This window comes from Ascidiella aspersa, chromosome 9 (assembly GCF_963924565.1).
Source record: "Ascidiella aspersa chromosome 9, kaAscAspe10.2, whole genome shotgun sequence".
Lineage (NCBI taxonomy): Eukaryota > Metazoa > Chordata > Ascidiacea > Phlebobranchia > Ascidiidae > Ascidiella > Ascidiella aspersa.
The window spans coordinates 22,729,260-22,755,613 of NC_139455.1; the positions used below are offsets into that span (position 1 = coordinate 22,729,260).

The 26,354-nt window shown below is 34.8% G+C and overlaps 3 protein-coding genes across 3 annotated transcripts; 2 read left to right on the forward strand and 1 right to left on the reverse strand.

Annotated features, from left to right (window-relative positions):
• The first annotated feature begins 1,097 nt into the window (after positions 1-1,097).
• On the forward strand, positions 1,098-8,404 carry LOC146133647 (uncharacterized). Its single transcript, XM_083397813.1, has 14 exons — positions 1,098-1,315; positions 1,537-1,630; positions 1,901-2,027; positions 2,213-2,383; positions 2,456-2,527; positions 2,934-3,071; positions 3,569-3,622; positions 3,812-3,862; positions 4,348-4,401; positions 4,673-4,717; positions 5,103-5,153; positions 5,534-5,584; positions 5,998-6,102; positions 6,361-8,404. The coding sequence occupies exons 1-14, from the start codon at positions 1,308-1,310 to the stop codon at positions 6,522-6,524; spliced, it is 1,185 nt and encodes a 394-aa protein (XP_083253939.1). The 5' UTR covers positions 1,098-1,307; the 3' UTR covers positions 6,525-8,404.
• A 5,005-nt stretch (positions 8,405-13,409) lies between these two features.
• Positions 13,410-20,935, forward strand: LOC146133648 (uncharacterized). The gene is made up of 4 exons (XM_083396913.1): positions 13,410-13,479; positions 15,765-15,892; positions 17,217-17,296; positions 18,491-20,935. The coding sequence occupies exons 2-4, from the start codon at positions 15,849-15,851 to the stop codon at positions 19,132-19,134; spliced, it is 768 nt and encodes a 255-aa protein (XP_083253039.1). The 5' UTR covers positions 13,410-13,479; positions 15,765-15,848; the 3' UTR covers positions 19,135-20,935.
• A 2,764-nt stretch (positions 20,936-23,699) lies between these two features.
• Positions 23,700-24,823, reverse strand: LOC146133649 (uncharacterized). Its single transcript, XM_083397814.1, has 4 exons — positions 24,679-24,823; positions 24,351-24,492; positions 24,087-24,252; positions 23,700-24,025 (listed from the first exon to the last, which is right to left on the reverse strand). The coding sequence occupies exons 1-4, from the start codon at positions 24,821-24,823 to the stop codon at positions 23,825-23,827; spliced, it is 654 nt and encodes a 217-aa protein (XP_083253940.1). The 3' UTR covers positions 23,700-23,824.
• Between the last annotated feature and the right edge of the window lie 1,531 nt (positions 24,824-26,354).

The window sequence follows — 26,354 nt, forward strand, 5'->3', positions numbered from 1 at the left end:
AAATAGAAACTTCAGCTTGGTGTGGGATAAAACTACCATTATCCTCAGTTGATTATTGATTCCTAGTGATAGGGTCTATTTGTTCCATTTTCCTTTTCTTGGTGCTTGCTTTTGCCACACCCTCTGTACAGGAGTTTGTTCTATTATTTGATGCTTGCTTTGGTCACACCCTTTGCCAGGAGTGTTCTGCTGTACAAGTGCCACTCAGTTTAAACTTCATAGAGCAAACTTATGCCAATAACTACAGAAGTCTTGTCAGACAGAAAACTATGCTGCAAAGGTTGACCCAGAACAGAACTCAGAAGACACTGTGCGATTCACCTTCAGAGATAGGTCGTCCATAAATTCAGTTTTCAAAATCGTTTCATTTTTAGACAAATTTCGACAAAAAAAATTTTATTTAGACAAAAAAAATTTGTTTTTATAAGCCTATTATCAAGTTATAATCCTGCTGTAACTAGATGGGAAATAAAAGTTTGCTTACAACACACGTAAAGCTCTTATCCATTACCAAATCAGTATATTTAAGAGTTAATTCCAATGGACAACAAAGTTTTTTAACGTACTAGGTCTCCTTAATGCAGGCTATAAACAGGAACAGTTAATTTAAAATTTACACGCTTGTCCAACCAATAGTAATAATCAAACATTTTCTTTATTTTCATCACACTTTACATTAGTTACTGTTTTATTCTGATCTAAAATATTTAGTTTAACCAGAGTTAATTATTGCCAATCATCCAAATGTTTTTAATCGGGCAAGATCTTTAATAAATGCGATTTTTTGCTTTTCTGCCATAAGCGTAGTATTGTCATTTGGGAAACAAGATGGCGTCCATGTTGATTTCAATAGAGGCTTTGGTCACCATTAGGTTATTCCCCAAATGTTTTCCCACAAAAAAAAGAACTGTTTTGCTTCAATTTCTTAAAACAACAAAAAACTTTAAAGCAGGGTATAAGAAACATGGCAGAGACATTTTTTAATGAAAAAACACATTTGGACCACTTTTTTGAAGAAGCGTTTTTTTTTTGAGTAACACAATTTTTTATTTTAATTTAGCTTGTTAATTTTAAAGTTATTCTACCAGATGATGATTTGTTTGTGGTTTTCTATCATTTTCACACCCACCGTTTTGTGCGCTGAATTTCCAACCTATCCCCATCCAACGATAGCTGGCAGGAATTGTTGTTTGTGCCCGCCGGGATACCGCATAGATGGGATTTATGATAAGGCAAGATCGTGCGACTTATCTACAGATGGAAGCCCAACCTTTCCAGACTGTGTGGAATGCAGCGATGGATATTACATGGAATCGTATGTCAAATGTTTTTTATCTTTGAGCAACAAATAACAAAGTTATCTCATATGTATGATTATTATTATTTTATTCGCCTTTTTGTTTTCTATTGTCTATAACCTAAAATATCCCAAGAATTTATTCTGTATAAATATCTGTGATTAAATACCGGTGGTTTAATTAAGGCACAATATAACAATGTGTTTAAAAAAATTAATAACATGCCCTTCATATGTAGATGGACAATGAACCATATTTGCAAGGAGCAGAAATGGTGTGATGAAGAAGGCGAATTTCTCCTGTATTCTGGAGACAAAACTCAACCCAATGTGGTAAGCAAATCAATTAGCTGGTATTGCTGTATCCGTGGCAAGTGTCAAAGTTCTTAATCCTATTTTGACAATAAATCAGCGCCGACTTGCTGTATAAAGGTACTTTGTTTGGACTGTATGTGCACGCAAACCTTGATTAGGCTGACATATTTTGTTAAGCTAGAGTATATAAAATGTTAAGCTTGTGTGTATGAATTTTTCACACTTGTAAACTCGATTATAGTGCTTAGTGTTTTTATGTTATCAATTCCCCTTTCTTATTGGTCATAGTGTGGTTGCAAAGACGGCTGGTATCACAGTGACAACAGATGTAAGAAGAGCAAAGGAAACAATTGTCCTGCATCAGTAGTAACACCTGTTGCACACAGACTTATAACAAAAACTACCACGACCATGGGTAAACATGATTGGTTTTTCACTTAAATATATTAATCACTAGGTCTTATCAGCCGAAATAGTAATCTATTTTCTTTATGTTTAGTGGTGGCATTCTTTTTGATGCTGTTATTGGCCAAAAGAAATGCGGTTAAAGAAAATACGGTTAAAATGTAAGGAAGTTAAGTTTTTACTTTTATTTCACAGAGAAAACATCAACAACAACGAAAACCACCAAAAAAGAACCAGTCGGCCCTAATATAAATCTCTCACAAAATGTGTCTCAATGTGATTGTCTCGTATCTATCATTGGTACCATTGGTGCAGCTGCTCTAATTATTACCTTTATAGTGGTCATTTTGAGAGTGTATCTTAAAGGTATGTGTTTTTACGTATAATTACATTAAAACAAACAAAATAATAAATTATTAATTTATTATTTGTTTTCAGATAATTTTTCGCAACATCACACAAATGACCTTAAGGAGAAAAAAGCACTGCATAATAAGCAAGTTCAACCAGGTACATGTTTATAAAGGGTCAACATGATTTAACTTGTTTCATTTTGTTTTTAAATTTATTCTTTTAAGTTAATTTTTGGAACCTCTGGTATTCAATCTAAATGACAATAAATATTACACCCATTCTTAATTTTAAAAAGTGTATTGGTACTTCTTTAGGTTTTTTTAACTTTTTTTACCGCGGATCCCTAAATTTTTTTTTGCTTTGTATGGACCACGTTAGGAGATGACGTCATAAATTTATATCAAAATACAAATGAACTTTGGAAATCTGCTGTTTTCGGTCCAAAAAATGTGAAAGTAAAATTGAGACTGAATGCATTCAGTTCAAAAACTATTTATTTTAATTAAACCTCTTTCTTTAAAAAAATGATTTCTTCTTAAATACACACTGATCTTTCACTTAGCCTTTCATGGACCTCCTAAAACGAGTTTACGTACCCTCAATGGGTTGATGGAGCCCAGTTTAAGAACCCCTATTCTAGATGAATACAGCATGCCTATGGAAGAAGAAAAATCACACAAACGCTGTGTTACATCAAAAGGTAGGAAAAAGTTGTGTTGCCAACTAATGTTTACAACATCAAGGACAGGAATTTGACACTACATCAAAAAGTATGAAATAAATTGTTTATTAACAGTATTCAAAAACATATGTGGTCAAAGAAACCTTTTTTCATTCCTACTTGTGCTATCTTTTTTTAGATATTAAATTTATTTACAAATCTCAAAATGAGACACTTCCATTTTATTTTTGGCACCTGTGATAATTAAATCAAAGATAGAGCAACCATTCCAGCTTGAGAAACATTTTTGAATTTTTCAGAAGATTCGATCACACTAAAAGTGTTTAAAATATTGCTAATTTTAAAAGTATTTTTTAAACTTTTTAGCCCTACCTATTTTCACAATATACACAAGTTTTGTTAAAAAATGATTTGCTTTTTTCATTAGTTAAAACGAGAAAAGATATTTCACATAAAGAATAAATCCTTACTGCACTTTTAAATGTTTTTTGTGTTAAAACACTACACAATTTTAGGAGATCCGACATCAAAGGAAAATGTATCTTGTAAACACAGCAATGGGACTATAGGTAAGGCCAATGTAACAATTTATTATTATTGTTGCCAAAATTAATTCTGAACATTACAGTAGAGTACTGTAGTAAGCCTTCAGAGGTATTTTAAAAATAATTTTATTTTAATAATAAAATATGTCTTATAGAAGTATTTAAATATAAAAATATTCCAGTAAAGTAGGTAAGAGCTTTATTGTATTTTAGTTTCAGATAAAAAAATACTGTATGTGAATATGGAGGAAGACACTAAAAGTGGTAGTTATCTGACTTTTTTCCAGCTTTACAGACATTAATATTTTGTATAAAATTTTAAAGGTTTGATTTAATTAAAATTGCCAACGCTTTTTGTTGATGATTTTATTTTTAGTGACCGCTTTTACTTTTTCATTATATTTTTATTTGATTGTTATTATAAAAAAATTCCTATTTAACTTAAATAAATTTATACACTTTTCAAAAAACTATTGCCTTACAATTTTGTAAGAATTAATTTTTAAATTCAGTATTATAATTTCGCATTGACTTCAGTTATTCATCTAACGTTTTATTTGGTTTTGGAATTTTTTAAAACAATTGGCGAAATACCAGACGCTGCCTATTTTACATTATAAATACCAAAACAAACAGTATTAATCTCTGTTATGAATATTTTAATCTAAAAGGTAATATAAAGTGTATTTCAGATATAAAATGTAAATAGCTTTTAAATGAAACTCATGTAAATAAATTCACTCTTTCAGAAGATTCAACATTAAAGAAGGATAAGTCACATAAACAAAGCTCCTTGTCGATTGGTGAGTTACGTTTTTGTTATTTTTTTCTAAAGATTATTTAAAAATTGAAGACATCATCATAATTTTACAGGTGTTAAACAGTTTTATTCACCAAAAAAAAAAACTCATATATATAGTGATAACAAATTGCAAAGCCAAAAAGGTTGAGTAGGTCAACATTATCTTGATCTACTCGATCTTTTTGGTTTTAACATTCATTTTTAAGCTACATTACAAATTCATGCATAGAGTGCTAGACTTAAATATTGTTTTGTTTTATTTCTACTTTAAGATGAAACTACACAATATGTGAACATGGACGAAGAGCCTAAAAATAGTGGGTACCTTATTTATTTGCACCTAAAATTTTTTTTTAATTTCTTTATTAAAAAAACTTCTGCCTTACCTATATATTTTTGTTGGGTGTCGCTACAACATATTTGTTTTGTAAACTATTGTTATGTATATTGGTGTTTTAATTTAATAATGTAATAGCTTATCTAAACTAAAGTCATTTAAAAAACATTAATGGCACATAGAGACCTGCTAAGATGGGGTTTGGCCGCGACTTGAAAAATGTTGCCCACCCTTGCTGTAGCATAAAACATCAAGAGATTGGTAAACATAGGAGCGAATAGGTCAACAGACTTGACCATTTTTTTTCATTTTAATGAATGATAACTTGCGATTTTGCTCATGTAACTGTGTTTTCCTTATCACAGAAGCAACTCCTTTTGAAGCAAGAGGGAACAGGGATGATATTATTCGTGCTGGTAACAACATGTTTAACACTTGTTTGCAATTCCAAAGCTGGTAAACTAAATTACCTACACTCTTGTAGAAAAAATATTTTGTTTAATAGCAGAAATACCTTCCGGCGATTAATAGTACAGTTTTGTTAAAAAAACTTGTTAGTCGTTCATTAGGTAAATATGAAACTCTCATATTGTAACATTCTTTCAAGATTAGTTTCATAGAATTATCATGCTTACGTAATTTATTGTAAGACCCCTACTATAAGCCAAACTTATTGTGTCTTTAGGATGTAAACTTGATTTTTGCCTAATATGTCTGATAAAATCTATGCATTTTATTATTAGTAAATTTTCTCTTTAGGATTATCCTTTAATTTTGATTATGTTTATGTTTTCAGAAAATCCAACCTACATGAACTTGAATTCTGAACGTCAAAAACTTGACAAAGGTGATTTTGCTTATAATAACAGCTGTCAGTATATCGTTTGCTTGTGATTAAAAACTTGCGAATAAAGCAAGCGTCCCTCCTGCCCTTTGCTAAGGGGGGCAAGGGAGGGGGGGTGGAAAGTGCCCTTTTAGCTACGGAAAAATGCAAAAATATTTGTAAAATGACATGGTTGACATTTGTTAAAACATATTTGGTACCATTTTAAGCCAATCTAGAGGGCGTGGCCGCAAAAATTTTTGCGGTGCAGTACCCCCGGACCCCACAATATTTCGGCTCGCTACGCTCGCCTGCGCTCTATGTTGCCCTTACCAAAAATCGCCCCCCTTGCCCTAAAATCGCTCCGGCGTCCCTGCTCTTCTGAACCTCTAATCACCACTAGCCTTTTCAAGTAATTTTTTTAATTGATTTTACAGTGTTTAAAGTTGTTGAAAAGAAATTGCTTCAAAGTGAACAGCAACAGCTGTTTCGACATACCCTGCTGCTAACAACTCAAGAAATAGATCGCTTGTCCGAACACGGTACGTGATAAGGCTTTGAGCATAAAATATTGTTTGGAAAATGTTATTTTAGGTTACGAATTAAAATACCGCAAAGCATCTTGAAAAACGTTGGTTTGGCTGTTTATGGGGCAGGATTTGACCTTCATCTTAGAAAAGGTTTTTACAGACCAATACTCGCACTAAGGGGCGTCAAGTTTTCTCAACATATGGTATTTAACTTAGCTGCTGACCGCTACTAAAAAAAATAAATTTGCTCTATGTTCATGCTGTTAAAAGGGCCTGCGGCGAGGACCATGTATGCTTTAGCCAAATGGCAACAGAAGAACCCTTCAACCACTGCAGCGGATTTCATTAAAGTTCTGCGGGACAATGAGTTCTTCGAAATTGCCCACTTTTGTGAAGTGTCGCTGCAAAGCAACGTTGCTAGTGTGGCTATTTGATCTGGCAAATTATTTTTTGTCCAAAAAAATGACTTAGCACATCGCTAAGTTCGGGCGTAAGATGTGGTCGTGATATTATTCCTGATTATTTTGTCTTTTCGCAGTATACGGAAATGTATGTGTCAGGGGTTAGTAACCTCCGCCCCTCCCACCTCGTTTACAAAATGGGCACCAACCCACTTCCATTTTTTATAGTTTAACTGTTTTTTGAGTTAAATTTTTCGCGAATCATGTTTATAAATTCAAATTTAGTGGGTTTACGTTTTCGAGAAATATTTAGCCACTTAACGGCGCTATGCACACTCCAATACTATTAACAGTATAACTTTCGCCAACTTACTGTATGTATGTTCTAAATGCATTGTAATGCGCTTCGCAAGAATTCGGTGCCTCTTTAAATGTGAACCTAACATCAAAAGCTAAAACGGTTCTATTAAAATCACATCATGACTATACATAAACATTCTATCGCGATCCCCTTACGCATTTTTTTACACCTTTTTATTGTGGCCGGAATGACGCTGTGTGGACTCAAATTTTAAACCAGACCAACGTATATTTTTCTACACCGTTATGCATCCTTCAATATAATTATACTCATTTTCAACTAAAAAAAGCTCTAGGTTCGCGTTATATTTTTCAATTGTTGAAAAGCTACAAAATTAGAATCAACAAAATAAAATTTAGGCTCGCCTACAACCTTTTTGAGTTCCGCTTTAGCCCGCGACTAGTAAATGGTTGCCGACCCCTGGTGTAAATATTTTCTTTTTGGTATGCGTGCGTCTTGATGATCTTCAGACCATTTATTTTTAGTATAAATAAGTAATGGTCGTTGTTCATACACTGTTTCTATCTAATTTGGCACTTAATTTTGAGCAGGTATCCGTCCCCAAGTGATAACTTGTAAAACATGGGCAAGTCTTCAACTGACCAATTTATGCAATCATTATTTCAAGTATAACTGTTACTAATAACTTAAGTTCAATAAAACACTGTGAGTTTGAAAAGTTTTGTAGGTGTAGTACCCTTATAAGTTTTTTTTTTTTTTTTTCGTTTCTCGTGATGTTTATTTTGTATATTCGAACGTTTTGTTCGCAAGTTCATTATAACAGGCTCTTTGCATGTTGAATACTCTTTGAAGTTTTAGCCATATAATGTGCTTCTTACTGGCATTAATGAAAATTTACCCCTATGGGTAATCGTGGTGTACTGTTTCAATTATTTCATTGTGTCAGTGCTGTTTCTTGATACAAAAATTAGTTTTTAGTATCGTTGTGTACAGGGGTGGATCCAGGGTATGGGGAAGGGGGTCATCAGGCTATAACCCCCCTCCAACTATACTTTTTGCCAATTTCTACTATGAAAATACAAACATTTTTAGCGTGAATTATACTATCCAGTTTTACATAAGAAAACTTGTTTTGCTTAAAGACGCCATGCATACTATGGCATGTTGCTCCGTGTGAACTTATGAACTTCATAAAGTACAGTTTTTCTTAAATTATCCATAAATTGTGTTACTTCAAACAATATGCGAATCTCTTGTATGTGTCTTATGCGTCGCGGGCCCTTTTAAATTAAACGTCTACCAATTTAAACCAAAAATCGCATTTATTTTAATAAATTGGTTTCAATTTGCACACGAGATCGCTCAAGAACATCGGTGTTTTTACAAATAATAGTTTGACATGTGATGTTATCCCTAAAAATTGCCATGCTGCCCAAAAAAACCTTGATCCGCCCTGGTTGTGTGTTAGTTGTACCCGCGTGTGCCGTATTTGCCTTTTTTCTGTCGGTGCTTTTATTAAGAGTGTAAGTGCGGTGAACTCGTTTGTAAATTCTTGCTGCGTGCCTTATACCTACTTTAAAATATTAACGTGTCACAAGCCGCATGTGGTCTTGGACGTTTGGTCATTTAACCCAGGGGTCGGCAATCTTTTTTGCACTGCGGAACGGTTTTAAACTGAAATTTTGTCACGGACCGGCCTTAAAAAAAAGTTCAGTAAAGAAAAATTATTCCAACTTTTTTTAATTTGAACGTTATAATTGTTTTGTCGCAAAGAAATGCTCCTATATAGGCATTATTGAACTTACTGGAAACCTGCCAAGCAATTTAATCCAACCCGCGGCTCATTTCAATAAAACTTGGGCCTTTACGTTTTTTACTTAAATTACACTTGTATATACCATTACCGATCCCTACACTCTTACTAGCTTGTCAAAATAAGGATATTTAAAGTATCCGTTCGAAAGAAGTCACACTTTGTATAACCTATAATGATGTATTTCAGATCCCATTTTCGATCAGGTGCTACACGACACTTTTATTAGTTACCGGTAGCCTACGTAATATAAAAACGACAAAAATAATGGCAATATAAAAAGTACGAGCCACAGACCGACACCTAAAAAGTATAGGATAGACATACGAACAAGGCTTGCCAGATTGGCTTGTTTGACAACAAATTGACAAATCTGGACTTTTTCAACGTGGTTAAAGTCAGAAAAATCATTAGGCTTTTTGGCTTTTTCTGTCATTTTTATAGAGGCTAAAACTAAAATTATAGAGGCTAAAAGGAATTAAAATGCATACGTTTTTTTCGTAACCTTTCCTAGTTTTGTCAAAATAATAAATTATTTCATTATGGGACATTTTGCTTAATATTCCATTGCACTTAAAGGTGAGCACGCTTAAACATGAAAAACATTCTGTTTTATCCCATTTTTTGATATATTGTAAGTACTAGACGTTGGATTTTGTAACAAAAATACGCATTTTTGGATGTCGTGAGCGTTCTGTATGCCTCAGCACAGTTGTTGTAAACCTCACGATAGTTTGATACTAATTGTGATTTTTTATCATACCAATCAAACTTATTAAAACGAGTATATTAAAAAGATAGTGAATGTGTTTTAAATATAAAAATACATTTAATTGTTTTTGATGTTTTACGTACAGTTCGTGTTTGAAAAAAAAATTTTGTTTTCTCTGCTACGGACCGGTAACAAACTGCTCGCGGACCGGTACTGGTCCGCGAACCAGCGGTTGCCGACCACTGATTTAACCCAAAGAATCAGATATTTTTTCGCGCGACCGCTCTGTTGCTAAATATCCTTGAACGTATTTAAACTCGATTGCGGTTGTGCATACCAGTTTCTTGAGAATATTTTTTTCATGACGTCACGCTTTGTGAGGTCATCTTTAAAATTTTAACGACTCACTCCCATACAAAAACATAAATCAGGCGCGGCCCCTGACAACTCGGCCTTCAATATTCTTGTACACCATAAAAAATATTTGCGCAGTGGAATTTTTTTAAAAGGTACACTGCATTACGTCTATACACACAAATAGCGAAATTTGTATTAAATTAACAACCCCTTAAAACCTTCCTGATGTTCTGAAATCACAAATAATATTCACAATACTAAAAAAATTAGAATGACCTACCTAATGAGGGGATGGTTGTTTACGAAAACATAAACTAATTTTGCAAACACTCTGTGACGGCCATAAGCTACACAACCGTATGACTGTAGGCCTACAGTGTACAGGAACCACTTTAATAGTTGGTACACGACCTTTCATAGCCTGTGGCCCCCCTTTCCATGGGTCCAACCCTTTGTACCATGCAACTTCCGTGCTATGCAATGTTCATGTTTACAAGACAAAAGGTGTACACATGCAATTATTTTAAATAAAAATATTTTAAAATAATAAAATAAGATTCAAGCAAAGTGCAATTGGGCTTAATGAGATGGGGCCAAATGTTTCAACGTTTAATAGTGTTCTTGTTCATTTCGAACACGAAGCAGGTGTTTCAACTGTAGGCTTCGAAGCAGGTGTTTCCACTGTAGGCTTCGAAGCAGGTGTTTTAACTGTAGGCTTTGGCCTAAATGATGCTTATTTATATAATGCTTGCATTATTAGCTTTCGATAAAAAAACAACTACGGTATATCCAATTTTGTTTGTTGTTTTTTTGCCATCGTATATATCTGCGGTCGGGTTATGGACTCTAGCAACAAGACCGAGATTCGAATAACTTCATCGTCGTAATAATTTGGAAAAAGACCAAAATTGGACTAGGCTACCTAATAGACGTACTAACGTCTAAATCAGAAAACGCCCTAAACCAATCGGAACAATATTTAAACGGCTAGCGTTGAATCTAAACAATTTTTTTATCTGAACCCAAACTCCACCTCTAACTTAGTCACTAACGCTACTGATAATTTCAACCCTAACCTTAATTCTAACCATAGGCCTACACATTATACTCAACTCAACTCGAAGCCAAAACAGAGGACAAACAGTCCGGTACTCAGGAAGCGGATTCCGGAACGGTGCATGCTAGGACAGAGGCGCCCAATCGTTAAATACCCTCTCCCTTATCTGTTTTAATCTTATTTAGGCCATTTATAGATCTCATTACGGTGGGTTTAACACTTATTCCAACAGGTTTAATTTTATTCCTACATGTTTAGGCTTTATTCCGCGGTTAATATTACTGCGCATTTAGCTTTATATGATGTCGTTGGTCTTAATGCTATGGTATTATAAATTGTTGCTTCCCTAAAAAGAAATGAAACTTGGTCGTGACACATGTGTTAAGAAACAGTTAATGGCAATTGACGAAACAAAATATAGACGTAGGCTAGCACGTATTTGACCGACGATTGCGTTACTTATTGAAAATATAAATCAAATGATCAACTAAAACAAAAATTTGATCAAATTTATGGAGTTACTGGGCCTAATACCGGAAACAATATTTATGAAATTATTACTGTTGTTTTCTAAATCCTGACTTTTCAGCACATTTTAGCGTTGCTTCTTGGCGCGGATTTGAACACTAAATTCCCTGACATGTCGACGTGTGGTAACCTTACTAACTGCAGCCATGTCCCTACTGCTACTTGTTCCATGCTGCTATTAAGCCAAGGGTGGACAACCTATTTCTTAAAGCGTGCGAAAACCAAACGCAGAAAGATCTTTGCTCGCCGTTAAATCCGCAGCGACTGTTAATTAGGGATAAATCTAGGGCATTTTGAAATTGAAAACGGGTCTAACCATAGAGCACTAAGGCATCTGGTGGCCAATGTTTGTTAGTGGATGACATAGACAAACACCATATAAAACACAGCAACTAATTCAGTACATCCATGAGATATTAAAAGCAATTAAATAAAATACCTGATTCTACTTATGCATATAGTTTCAATTAAACCTTACCACTACTTTCTGTGTATGTGTATTAACAACAGAATCTGGCCCTCCAACAGAACACATAATGCCGACGATAAAAGTTCTAAAATTTATTAATAAAAGCTTGAGAAGCGCACCGCTCCGAACAAAAATCAGTCAGCAAGGTCTAAAACTTTAATACAAATATGCATTTCGCCTATAAATGGCATCATCAGTTTGTCTGTACAAATAAATAGTAAAAATTAAAACTACTTGCTGCTGTTACTATTATACGAAAATAAATGCTAAGAAATGCTGTTGTCAGAACAGCGTTACCAACCAGCATAGTTAAATGTACATAATAAATACATTAACTAGACTGATCAAAAAGGCCATTCCAAAAATTTGTATATCATATAAGTTGATTTTACCTAACTTGACGTAGCCTTGTTGCAATAAAAAAAAATATTTTCTGGTGCCAGTAAAAACGAAGTATATTTCCATCAGCAGGAGCTAAAATCAAGTTATTCTGCTTTATTATTATTGTGTATAGTACCAAGCATACCAATACATCACTAATCCCTTAAAATTTGGCAAAATAATCACCAAATATTGCCATAACGACAATTTTAAGATACCTCTCCCATAAGCCGTAATGCAAAATTTACGCACTTTTGGAACCTTTCAAGATGGCGTCAGAGCTTCAAAAACCGCTCACGCGTGCCATTGGTTGCGCTATGAAAAAGTTGATAACTGGTAGTTCATTCTTTTCATCCCCAGCTCCACTCTACATAAAAACAAATATTTTAAAAGTTAAAGACGTCCTACTTACTCAAATTGCCAAATTTGTCCACAAATATTATCAGAATGATTTGCCCAGGACATTCAACAATTATTTCAACGTAATAACTCATACTCACCAAACTAGATTTGCCACTGGTAACAACTATTGTTTACCAAAGGCAAAAAGCATGAGATCGCAACAATCACTACGGTTCAAAGGAGTTAAAACCTGGAATGAATTACCTGATGAAATTAAAACTTGTAATACGTGGAGCTTCAAACGTAAATTGAAAAAATATTACCTTGAAAAATATGCCATGAGTCCATAAATGGAAGTTTAAGAGGTGGTCAATATTCGCACGTGTTATATTTGTTTGTAAACACCAGCTGATTTAATTACTCTCTCCGTTTACTGCCGGTCTACTTTTCTTGTTGCGTCCACTTTTTTTATATGATAAGACTAATCATTATTGTTGCCTGTAAGACAACTGATAAGCCGCCACTGATTTCTTGTCTTTTTTCCTGCTTATGATAGCCATTGATTGCTTCGATTTATTGTTATGCTTCTGCACCTTGTCTCTCAAACCTCGTGTTGCTGAGTTGTTATGTTCACAACGTTCGTTGTTATTTTCATACGTATAAAACGCATGTAATGTTTTCACATTTTTATGTGCTCTATTTATATATTTGTTAAAAAGTTTTGCCTTATTTTAAGTTAATTTAATTTTACCTTTACCTTAACCGTGCAGCTGACTGGAAGGTCCATTGGACCCTTCGCTGCTCCGGCCGTATCGCGCGTGAATTTGTTTTTTGTTATAGCTTACTTGAGTATTTTAATTTAAGCGCTAACGGAAAAAAATAAACATTACTTACTATGTGCTGAGTCATTCCAACATAATGGCGTCGACCAATAGCACACACTTCTAAACCATTCAACCACTCGTCCACACTCATGTCTTGCGCCTGATTTCATCAATCATCATACAGTACGTGCCATCTGACTTAACTTGGTGTTTTGGTATGGTTTTAGATGTAGGATTCTAGACCAGCGCCTAAATTTGTTGTATAATGAGCAATTGTTTAGTTATTTATCGAGTCCAGAGACCATTGCTTTACTGCCTGTGTACGACAAAATAAGTTCTTTAGATTATTATTTTATTGTTGCGTTTTTCGCAGTTACTGACAATCTATTTTGGTACTGTCCCATTCCTCACTGTAAAAAAGTGGTAGGATTCTAAACTAGAGGTTAATTTTGCAGTGTTGTAATGACCTAAGTCACTGTTTTCAAACGACTTGACTTGACTTAGTCATTTGGGAAAAATGACTTGACTTGATTTAAGTCTTTTGAACAAATGATTATAAAATTGAGCTATTTATCCAAATTTTAGCACATAAAACAAATTGCTTGCTATATGTTCTGTTTTCCTTATTTGTTAGTTCAGTTATTGCTCATAATCATATAAATTTAAATATTTTAATAGTTTAAAATTTATTTTTTAGCAAGGACTTGACTTGAAGTTGACTTGCTCTAATTATGACTTGACTTGTTATTTATTTAAAAACACTGGACTTGGACTTGATGTTTTACAAATGACTTGACTGGGACTTAAGTCAATGTAAAATGACTTGTTTGCTGAATTTTGCACACAGGCGAGTGGTGATTGACACCCAACTTGAGCAAAAACTAGTTGTTTTCAGACCTACTGGACTTAATTGGTTGGTGTCAAACGCCAAAAACTGAAGCCAATTATTGTGTAAATTAACCATTAAATTATTGAAAACACAATTTGGTATGACCAGTGCCAAGTATGGCAGAATGCTGGCGACTTGGCGACCATGTCGGCAGAAGAATGAGTCAGAAAACCGAAAAAATTGGTGCAAAAAAATTATTTAAAAAGAAAAAAAAAGTTAAAAAAATTTTTATACTGTTTTTTTTTCCAAGATTGATTTCACAAAAAACTTGTTGTTTCTACACACAATTAGCCATATATATTTTTGAAATGTGGAATATGTGGGAATGTTACGAACTACAATTGACAGAATTTAATTTTGTAGTGACATTCTGAAAAAAGTTGAAAATTCAAGGAAGGTTGTTGAGTGAGGAAAAGGCACTGCCTATTCTAGGATATATAGATATAGTCGCCTTTGTTAAATAGACAGGTCTGACATTCACATTGGAATAGATGTACCGTCCATGCTTCTTCATCTAAGGCCTAAACTATTTTTTGCTGTTTCAATTTTGCGCTTTGTACAAAAGCCTGTATGGCTATGATTGTGTATCTCTTTTAAGCATAGCTGTTCAGCCCATAGCCACTATGCATACTATGGCATGTTGCACTTAGCTGTGTGACTCTAACTTTAGCAAACAATTTCTTTTTAATTTGATTATAAATATTGTTAATATTTCAAGCAACATATATTAAAATTTATCCCAATTTACCCTAAGAATTGTTCTTTGTAAACTGATTTTGAGCTGCATCTTTCCACATAAGTTCACCTGAAAACAGCCTTTATGTAAAACAGTTAGAATAAGAAAAGCAGACATGTGCACCCCCAGGCCCCAGTTTGTACTTTAGCATGCCTCATATATTTGTTTATGTCGGAAAAAATTATGTGCCTTATTAATAGACTTGTTTGTCAGCCAAAAATGGAAAGATTGATACATTCCCTAGGCAGACACCTCATTTAAATTTAGGAGCGCGACCAAAAAAACGAAGAATTTAGGTCCAAAATGCTTGTCACCAGAAGGCTAGCAAGATTCTGCCAGCCTGTCAGTGCCTATATGTTCCTAAAAATCATTATTAGGCCAAAAAAAGAAAAAAAATTGACTTTATTATTTTGTCTATGTCTTTAGTAGCATTTTGTTTCTTCTATAACCAAACTTTAATATTCTTCTTTTTTTATTGATGTCTGTGTATTTTATAAAATTATAAAAGATTTGAGTTTCAATTTTACACTGTTTGGAGTGTCTAAACCAATTGTTCCGGTAGCAATACTATTTCTTTTTACCTTGTTTGTGTACATGAGAATGTGTGTGCACTGTGTGGCAGGAATGAACAAAGTAGAACAAAATACATTACATTTTTTGTATCATTGTAATGTGATCTATTCATAGTTTGTACTTTTTTTTCTTTTTTTAGTGTTTTTGTGTGAAAAATCTCCTAACTAAAGGAAGTATTCTGCCAACCTAATAGGCTAACCAATTGTTTGATTACTTCCTCAATTGTTTATGTGAAATTTTACAGCAACTGTTTGCTATTTATATTTGTAGACCATAAAAGTCTTGCAAAAGGTGGTAGACTTGCTAGTGGCAGTAGGTCTGGCATTTCTTCTGTTCCAAATAAACCTACTTTTCATGCGACTCGAGATGCCCTCAAAAAAACTTGTAAATGATGGAAGGTATTATGTTAAAACTTTTAATTTTATATATGTTTAAATTGGGGTGAATACTTTTTGACTTGGCAAACTAATTGCATTCTTCAACTGTGTTTTTTCTTTTTTAAAGGCAATATGTTAAGACCTAAATAATTGACCGACATTTATTAGTTTGATAACCACTAGTTTATGTGGTTAGTCTCCTCATGTTTTATTTTGCTTTTTTTTAGTAAGGGACCATTTTTAAACAAGTGATTTCAAAGTTAATAAAAAATGATTATTATTTTTTATTTGCCATTAATATCAAATAAGTAAAACAATGGAAACTAAGTTGTGTTTACTGGTTGCAGCAAAAATATCTCTGAACAAGAGAATGACAACATCTAGACACCAATGCAGTCCTTTTGTGTATTAATGTATTCTTTATATGTCAAAATATATTTTTTAGGTAGAAAAAATCACCCCATTTGTCAGAAATTAGTGCAGTTCTAAGCAATAAGGTCTACGACAATTAGTGCATTCAAAGGATCAAAAAGTCCTACTTTTAGACTTTTAGGTCTTGGACAATGCACTAATTTGACTTAACAAATGTGCATAAGAAGATTAAGTTTAATAATACTTGACCCACACAAACACTAACCAGCACCCACCCCAAATAATGTCATTAATTTAATAATTATAACGCTTCAGGTCCTAATACCTCAACTTGTGACGTAACAATTCTATATACAATGAACATAAAACTATCTTATGCCCATCCAAGTTTAGGCTTTTTTCCCCAGCGTTCAAATAATTATTAAATTACTGCACATTATTTGGGTTAGAATTCGGGTTAGCGTTTGGGTTTAGGTGGGTCAATTGTTAGTAATCCTATCTCGCATTTTTTGTTATCTTTTGTAAATTTTCAACGAATATTTTTAATTTATCTACGCCAGGAGTTTACCTAAAGGTCCAAATTAGTGCATTGCCACGACCTCAAGGTTTAAAATCAAACTTTTCTGCCTTTGGATGCCCTAATTGTCGTTGATCTTTTGCTTAAAACTGCACTAATTTCTAACGGATCGGGTGAAAAAATCATTTCATAAAATAAAGTTAAATTTAAAGAAAAAAAAGCTTTTAATTAGTTGTATATGTTTTATCTGTAAACTTAATTATGTTTTAAAAATAGCAAATTTTTTTTTTAAACTGATAATCGTATAAGTTTTTTTTCACATAAACATTCAAAAACAGATTAATGTGTCAATTTTATTGAATGTTTCAGCTTTAACGTTTTTATTTAAGTTTGAAAAAGTCATGTATTGTTTTTCAAAATCATATTAACTTGCATATTTATCAATATTGTTTTCAGAGAGAATATTCAACCATGGTTGATTTGCTTTTCAATTATTCAGACAGCCCTCATTGCCTCACAACTACCGCAGGCTTGTGGTAAGTCATTTATTTAGGTTTAGACAACATTTAATATTGCACAGCTATTTTTTCACAGTGGGTAACCCCTTTGATGGTAGACGTAAATGCTTGGATAGGGCTTCAATAATGGCAAGTTTATCTTCTACTTAATTTCTTGTCTATCACACAAACAAACTTTGCAAAATGGCTGAAGAGGAGTCATGTGTAGCAGACTCAATGTTTATAGTACATAGACCAGGGGTCGGCAACCTTTCATTTTAAGTGTGCCAGTTTATAAATAATCACAAAATATGAACAACTTGTGTGTGCCAAACATTTTTCTATGTTTGGCTTTGCCCCGGCAACCAGGGCTCCAGAGTCTGTTAAAAGCAACCCGAGTCCGACTTAGGCCAAATGTGCAATTTCATTGAGTCCCGAGTCTGGCTTTTTTACCTAGTCTTACCCGAGTCTCGAGTCTGGAGTCTGACTCCGCAGCCCTGCTGTGATCTGACATCTAATTTATGAATAAGCTGACATCTAATTTATAGATCTTAGGAGATGCCATTAAACCTAAATACATAAGTTAAATTCTGTGAAGATACCCTAACCCCCCCCCCCCCCAAAAAAAAAAAAATGTCACAAACACAATACTGTCCTAGCTATTTTGGAATATACTTTGACGCTTTTCAACCGATACCTAGAATTGTTAACTATCAGGTTCACTTTTAGCTTGGTTTCTCAGTCACACAAAAACACATGGCGCGCGTGCCAGGGGTTGCCGACCCCTGACATAGACAACCACCCTTTATCAGTGTATTTGACCAAAAAACTTTTTAGGTCTATGGTAGGAGTTCAAGCCGTAAGTTTAGGCAAATACATTAAGTAGTGGCGCCTAGATACAAAGCTCCAGCTAAGTAAAATGAATTTAAAAGTTGTTATTAAGCCAACCCTGCAAAACTTTCTCCGGACAGCCAGGGCATCCGCTGGCCCCAGTTTCGCAATCACTGTAATATAATCTCCTTTTAAAGAATGGTACAAATTGAAGCCTAATATTGTCCAACTTCCACTTGTTCTCCTTGAACAAACAAATTTGAGATAAACTGATTTAAATCATTTTTTCCATGCTTGTCTTTCAAATAAATGTTTGTAAAGCTATTTTAAACTGCACAGATGGAAATGCGTTGTATAATGCGAAAAAAGTAAAACAATGTTAACAATTTATTTCTATTAAAGGAACGACTGCTAAACATTATTCCCAGCCATCGCAACAGGATGAAGATGTAAATCTTGTACATGTATCTTTGGTGCGGGAAAATGACAGTAGCCAATGTGTCTATGGAAGGCAGAAAATGATCTCCATGGACCAGGGAATGAAGTCAACCTACTGTGAAGCAGCTTTTTTTTGCGATAATCATGTTGGCAGTCCGCACTGCAAATGTAAATCCTGCCCAGGCCCCTTGACAAACTGTTGTCGCAACACACTAACAAATTGCATTGACGACCCTAAAAACTGCACAGTCGCTAGTCCAGCTGTGACAAGCCAACTGCCGTCGACTAAACCAACAACTACTACCACTGCCACGGCAACTTCCCATGTAGGTACAACTAGACGCACTACCACTTTTGGTACAACTACACATACTTCTACTGATGTGCCCTCCTCTTACAAAACAACTGTCAAGGCCGAAGCTGACTCGCCAAACAAACCTGTGCCCCCTTGGTCCCCCGAAACCCCTGGCAACACTGATACAATTGGCGCAATTGTTGTAGGTGTTATTAGCTTGGTTGCCATCCTAATTGCCTTACTTTTATATGCTTATTACAAGTGGCGCCAAGTGACATTTTGTGATAATCGAGGATGTTTTACACCACTCTAAAAGTTTATTTTAGTTTGTAATAACATGTGTGTATCTATGATCCAGCTCTTTTGATATTCTAACGCCCAACGATGGTAACATATGTGTTTTTAATATTGTTATATCTTGTGCCTTCGGGAAAGTTGATCCAGAAAAGCTAGGGCGATTTCGGACGAATCTAGTCTGTCATATGAATTGTGCGAGTATAGTGAAGTAATGTTCGTTTTTCGTACACTGTTGCTGACTTCGCTGGCACTAAATATTATAACCATTTTAAGATATTTCTTCCCAAGTGACAGCTTGTAAAATATGTATATTGCTTTAATTGACCAATTTGTGGAAATTTTATTTCATATTGAGTTTAACTGTTATTAATATGGTAAGTTCAACAAACACTCGTTTCTATTTGGTCGACCGTAAACACAGGATTTTTTCTCTCTTTCGTTTTTCGTTCAGGTTGGCTAATTAGCAAGGGTGTGCTCGACAATTAACAACAATAAATCAAGCGGTATCCGCCTTCTTCTCGCTTATAACGTCGAGTTAGGCGGTGCTGATGTTTCTTGCAGTTTGTTGTCCGCGATAGTATCAGATGTTGGTATAAGACAGGGGTCGGCAACCTACATCCCACGGGTGTATTGTAATTTATCGGGCCCGCTGCGTCTTAACTATATACGAGTCCATTTCATATACTTTTTGACTATTTTAACTACGTTAGTGCGAAAAATTTTCCGTTTTGTTTACATTTTAATGCCGTCTTTTCAACTAGATCAGCGCTGCTTTACCGTTGCGCCGTGGAAGGCTGCCAAGGGCGTTGCGTACAAATGGAAAACGTATTCAAAAATATTGGACATATATTTCTATTTTTTTAGTTTCGGCAATGTAATAAAACTTGCAATAAATTTAAAAGAAATGCCCTTATACCAAAAAGATCGCGCTCGCTTCGCTCGCCAGGTGTGCACTCACTTAAAAAGGTCCAATAACACCCGGGAAAACGATCTTCATTTAGTATTGCAGGTGGCGAAAGACGTGCTTGTAATTTAGCGTGGTCCCGTACATGGATCTACCAAAATCAATCACATATATTTCACTGTCTTGTTTTCGATTTACTCCTGAAGTTAACGATTGCACACTAAGCGGTATTATTTATGACGTCATCACAATCGCTATTTTATGACGTCATATTCGTCACTATTTTATGACGTCATTAACGTCAGACGGAAAATTCCCCAAGTTGAAAATTCGGGACCCCCCCTTTTTAAATTTCTGGTATGACGTGTCACTTTCATGTGTCTTTCTTTCTATTTATTGACTTAAGCGATTATTTTTTGTCTGATAAAAAACTCAAAATTTACACACTAGGTCAAAATTATTTCAAGTCAAAATCCATTGAAAATGCGCATAAATTGTTTTTTAAAATTGAAAAAAGTATAATTGGCTTTTTGTTATTGTCGTTCAGGTTAAAGTTTATTATAAAAAAATTGAATTATATATTCAAAGACATTTTAACTGTATCGTATGTTCATTTCTAGCAATAGTGTATACGCGAGACGGCTAAATTCACGACCCAGGTCTATCCCAGTAGGTTCAGTTCGAACTTAGTTTTTGCTTTATGTAGTTGTGTATTTCGGATTTTAACGAATGAATTGAACTGCTGTCTTTTTTCGCTTGTGATGGGCAATTGTCCAATTTCTTATTTCGATAATATGCCAAGTTGGTTAATTTTCTGCCATTATTTTTGGAAAATAACCAGCATGTTGTTTTTCTTTGGTATTTTTATAGTTGCTTGTCTTTTCATAAGCATTTATATGAGTTTTAAATAAACCCGTAAAAATATCCGATTTGTGTTCGACCGGTAGTCAGTCAAACAACAATATGTTGTTAGTATATATTTCTAATAAGTAAAAAATAATCGCCCCATTTATCACTTTAGGCAGCTATTTTGACTCCCTTTTCCTTTTCGAAAAATACTACTTGTCACAAGGCGGACTGTCATCGAACTGGAAATTGCGCTAAGTTGAAAGAAAAACTTGAACAAACCGAAAGCCCCTTTATCCAAGGTAACAGATTAGAAGCGTTTCTTAAAGGGAACATAGGAACAAACAATGCAATTACAAGGCGTATACTTCCTATGCGAACGTTACGTTGCGCAATAACGGTGTTGAAACAACTCCTGGAAATCATAGATACAAAGTCAAACAGCCGTCCGCTTTGGCTAAACAAAAAGTAAAATTCCGCTCAAATGTTTTTTTTATGCCATCACTTATAGATTCCAATATAATTTTTCACCAGGATTTATTGAATAGAAACGGCGAGTATCTACAATATGACACATTAGTAAATAAATTTAACTTTACACCTAACAACACAGATTTTGTCCAATTCATAAAATTAATATCGAGTCTCCCAGAAGAATGGGATTCGGGTAGCGCAACAACGTTCCGATCGTATAGAACCTAAACATTAAAATTATTTATCCAGCAGTATAACTCCACCAAATCGGTTTACGAAAAAATACAAACAACAATTCTCGTTCCCCCCGAAGCTCAATTAAACTGGCACTGGACCTTAAATTGCGGGAGTGCACGTCTGCCATGGGAGAAAATTTACCGCAACCTCTACAATTCAACAATCGAAAACAAACTAAGAAGCTTTCAAATAAAGTTTAACTTGGGCGCAATTGTTACAAATGACTCCCTTTATTCGTTTGGTAAAACCGAATCTAACCAATGTACTTTTTGCAAAAAGGCCACGGAAACCCTGTACCACTTGTTTTATTTGTGTCCTGTTACGTGTCTATACTGGGAAAACGTGAGTGCGTGGTTAAGTACTAAACTACGAATATCGTGTATTTTTTCCCGCGATCAATTACTTTTTGGAGTGCACAAAAACGAATCGTGCAAAACATTTGTGAATTGCGTCCTTTTATGCGCGCGATATGTTATTTATCAATGTAAATATGCCGATACTGTCCCGACTATGTTACGCTTTTTACTGTTGCTATCTTCTGTGCGAACTTCCGAGCGATATTCGGCTTTAAAAAGAGGAAGTATAACAAAACACAAAAGTAAATGGTCGTTAGCTGCTTGAGAGCTTCACTATTTTGATTTATTTTTCTTGGTCTTTCTTTTTTTTTTAACAATAGCGGGCGTCAAAGGGCTGCAAGGAACCTGTATGAACCAGTGGCGTATCCAGGGGGGGGGGGTTCGGACCCCCCCCCCTTTTCGGAAGTGACATTAACGTTTATTGTTCGTTTTTGTCAGGGTTTACCTCACCGTCCGAAGCTGCGTGTTTTTTTCAGTGTAATTGGGTCACACGTCTTGCTAATGCGAAACCAAAATCAAAGGCAAAACGCCTTTTTCGTTTCTTGTTTGGTCGACCGTAAACGCAGGATATTTTTTTGTCTTTCGCTTTTCGTTATTCGTTCGGGTTGGCTGATGAACAAGTCGGTGTTCGACAATTAATAACAGTCAATCAAGCGGTCGCTGTAATTAATCGGGCCCGCTACCTTTTTAACAAACTATACACGAGTCCATTTTAAATACTTTTTGAGTATTTTAACTACGTAAGGGCGACAAATTTTCGCGCTTTGCGCGAATGTTCTTTTTACGTCCGGTTTTTACGTTTTGATGCTGTCTATTGAACTAGATTAGCGCTTCTCTACCGTTGCGCCGTGGAAGGCTGCCAAGTGCCCCGCGGCCAAACGGAAAACGTATTCAAAAATATTGGAAATTTCTTTTATTTTTATTTTCGGCAATGTAATAAAAACTTGCAAGATATTTAAACAATGCCACTTTTCCCCCCAAAAAAAAATCGCGCTCGCTTCGCTCGCCAGGTGTGTACTCAGTTAACAAGGTTAAAAACACTGAACTAGATTAACTATTGAAGTGGCGTTTTTGCAGATGTTGCGCTAATGAAATATCACCGGGGAAAAGCGATCTTCGTTTAGTATTGCAGGTGGCGAAAGACGTGCTTTTAATTTAGCGTAGTCCCGTAAATGGATTTACCAAAATCGATCACATATATTTCACGGACTTGTTTTCGTTTTTCTCCTGAAGTTAACGATTGTACACTAAGCGGCTTCGCAGCTGGCGCCAGGCAGGAGTGTCAACGATGTACGTGTGACGTTGTGTTTTGCGTCTAAAAGTTTGCTTTTGCTGGACGTTAATTGGCTGTTTCTGATTATTTTTTTATTATTTATGACGTCATTACAATCGCTGTTTTATGACGTCATACCTGTCAATATTTTATGACGTCATTTACGTCAGACGGAAAATTTCAGAAGTTGAAAATTCGGGACCCCCCCTCTTTTTGGATTTCTGGATACGCCCCTGGTATGAACCAATGGCTTCTGTCTAACTCCCATCGCTAACGAACATCGGCTACGATATGTATGCCACATTACATATAAGTTGAATTTTATACTTTCGGACACTGAAGGAAATGAACAAGACTAGATGTTCTAAAACATAATTTCCTTACACCCTAATAATAAATGAAAAGTAAAAGTACTGCTGTTTTATTCACAGATCATTTAATTAGGTTACCACAAATGAATAGGTAAAATGCAGTAAAAAGAAAGTAGAAACACTAAAATGTTGTAGAAAATAGAATAGTACATACCACTTAAAAGAACACAAATTACAGTCTTTGGCAGAAATAAAACCCTGAATGGCAGTGAAAGTAAAAAGAAGAAAAAATACATAACATACATTTAAACACCGGTGTCTTGCACTGAAATGCCAGAACACAGATTATTCGTGATTTTTTGTATATACAACCCGGCAACGTTTGGTGCTTTCTCCCTTAACTCCGCTGCAACAAATGCTGCAAAATGGTCAAATTTGTCTTTAGTTGGCACATCTAAGCTTTTCCACATCTCATTGGACTTTTGTATCACGCTTAACATTTGACTCTGCAACAAAATGGATTTAGTAATTATACAATAATTTTTCAGTGCAAATGTTATACTCAACCTGAATTTCTTCACTGCTGTCGAAGGACATTTTGGCCCGTTTAGCATGTGGTTCTGTTGCATTCGAATCTACAGATTCGGGGCTGTCTGGTGGCTCAAATTGAAGTGGAGAGTTCACTGCACCATTAAGTGTAGTACTGAACGTTTCAGCTGGAGAAAGATTAGATCTAAAGCCACAGGGTGCTTCATTAATTAAACAGTTGGATTTGGTGGTGCAAAAAAATAAGTTTCATAAAGAGCAAGTTACAAAATTGCAGGAAAATACCTTCGATGTTTTATGTAGCTGTCCAAAAAATTCAATTGTTGAAAATAAGGCCATGTTTCTGGTGGTTGAAAACCTGAACCACTGGGAATTTCTGTGTTTTTTTTGTGTTTTCGAGCATATGTACTCCTCAGGTTATTCCATTTTCGTGTTTAACTAAAAAAAATATTTGAAGTCAGAATATATAGACATTAAGTGGCACTGTATAAGACAAATTGTACAATTTGTCTTTATACAGTGCCACCTGATTCCTCTATTTAGAATTAGTCAAATACGGCCATATACAAAGATTATAGACATTAAGTATGTGTTTAAATACTAGCTATAAAACCTGTGGAGTTCATTTTTGTGGCAACTTTCTTCCATGCGCTTTCAATTTTACGTTTGTTCTTTTTATCGGGGTGATATTGATTATACAGCAATGGCAAGCTAGAAATTAAATCAATTAATTGCCTATGCCAGTTTTCGTCTTCCATATTTGCTAAAATATCTGAAATGGTATCAACTTTAATTTTTGTGTGTAGATAAAAAAACTCAAAGGTCAAGGAAATCAACATCATCTTAATAAAAACGTTTCAATCTTCTATCACATTCAGTCAATAAAATAAAAATATACATCAGCTGACGAATTGTCCATTACCAAGAAACAGCAACAGATGTATTAAAGTATTTTAACAGTTCTTTCCCGGTGTATCTGGCATCATTGCAATAAAAATGTCATCCCATATATTTTCCCAATTCTATAAAAGTTAACAGAGTTGAAAATAATTGCCTTAAAGAACCAGGGACACAGTCACTAGGATTAGGCAGTTGTAATTACAGAAGTCACTGATTTAAAAGAAAAGATTCAACTTGACTAAAATCTTACGGACAAATAATCTGACTTGACTTTAGTCATTTGGACAACTGACATGGGCTAAAATAAATGTTTTACTCAAGCAATTATTTCTAAAATTTGGTTATTTATCCTACTCTTTGCTGATAAAGAGTTATTCTTTAATTGGGTGAGTTTACCAGCATTTTATTTTTATGACACGGAATTGACTTGCATTTGACTTGCCCTAGTTATGACTTTAATTGGGATTCACTGGAACTTTAGTTATTTCAAAATGACTGTTTACAACACTGAAATTAGGTTTACATGATCACGATTTGGTGCTGCAACTGTAGCTCTGTAAATATCTGTGCACAAACAACACTTGCTTAAATTATCTTTTTACAAACTTCAGGGCTGCAATTAATCATGTTGTAATAACTTTGCCACTGAATTGCTAAAACCCCAAAAGAATTTTCGGCGCTTATTCAGTTATGTACGTATAAATTAAACAAAAATAAACGGTCTACAAACACCACATACCGCAACGCACATTGTTTGGGTGAGGGTGGGTCAAGTGGTATTACTAATAATAATATAATAAACCACCCCACCCAATCGCTAACCCAAATAATATGCGTTGTGGTATGCCGTGTTTTTTTGCATAACTTTCTACGTACAAAAGCAAAGGATCGCTGAGTTTTCAACTACTTTATGAGCCTTTCTCAATATATAGCTAAACATGTTTTTGGTTAGACTATTTTCGATCTTAAACTTCGTTAACCAATCTTTCTAATACCTTAAGTTTCAACCTAAAAAAAGTAATTTCTTCATTTTATAATTATGCCATGGCAATGCAGAATAATTAAATAAGGTTTTCGAATTGACAGTTTTGGGGCCTGGGCGCACTCGCGAGCAAAAAAAAATCGCGATCGGTTTTCACGAAGGCAAGCAAATTGCGTTTCCTGAAACAATTTACCTTTAACTTTTTATGTTTTAATTTTACCACAAAATACCTTTCTATGGTGAAAAATAAGTTTCCCGAACATAGAATGTGAAGAAAGTGAGAGGGGTTGGTAGCCGAGGTCGCATATACGGGCGTTTATGTCGCATGTACGGGCGGTTGTTGGTCGCATATACGGGCGGAGATGTCGCATATACGGGCGTTCGCATAATGTCGCATATACGGGCGA

Coding starts and splice junctions, on each gene's coding strand:
- LOC146133648 (XM_083396913.1), top strand. CDS start 15,849: ATGCGACTCGAGATGCCCTCAAAAAAACTTGTAAATGATGGAAG. Junction 15,893..17,216: donor AAACTTGTAAATGATGGAAG/GTATTATGTTAA, acceptor TATTGTTTTCAG/AGAGAATATTCAACCATGGT. Junction 17,297..18,490: donor ACAACTACCGCAGGCTTGTG/GTAAGTCATTTA, acceptor TTTCTATTAAAG/GAACGACTGCTAAACATTAT.
- LOC146133649 (XM_083397814.1), bottom strand. CDS start 24,823: ATGGAAGACGAAAACTGGCATAGGCAATTAATTGATTTAATTTCTAGC. Junction 24,493..24,678: donor CACAAAAATGAACTCCACAG/GTTTTATAGCTA, acceptor GTTAAACACGAA/AATGGAATAACCTGAGGAGT. Junction 24,253..24,350: donor AGCTACATAAAACATCGAAG/GTATTTTCCTGC, acceptor CTGTGGCTTTAG/ATCTAATCTTTCTCCAGCTG.
- LOC146133647 (XM_083397813.1), top strand. Junction 2,528..2,933: donor TAATAAGCAAGTTCAACCAG/GTACATGTTTAT, acceptor TCTTTCACTTAG/CCTTTCATGGACCTCCTAAA. Junction 5,585..5,997: donor ACGTCAAAAACTTGACAAAG/GTGATTTTGCTT, acceptor TTGATTTTACAG/TGTTTAAAGTTGTTGAAAAG.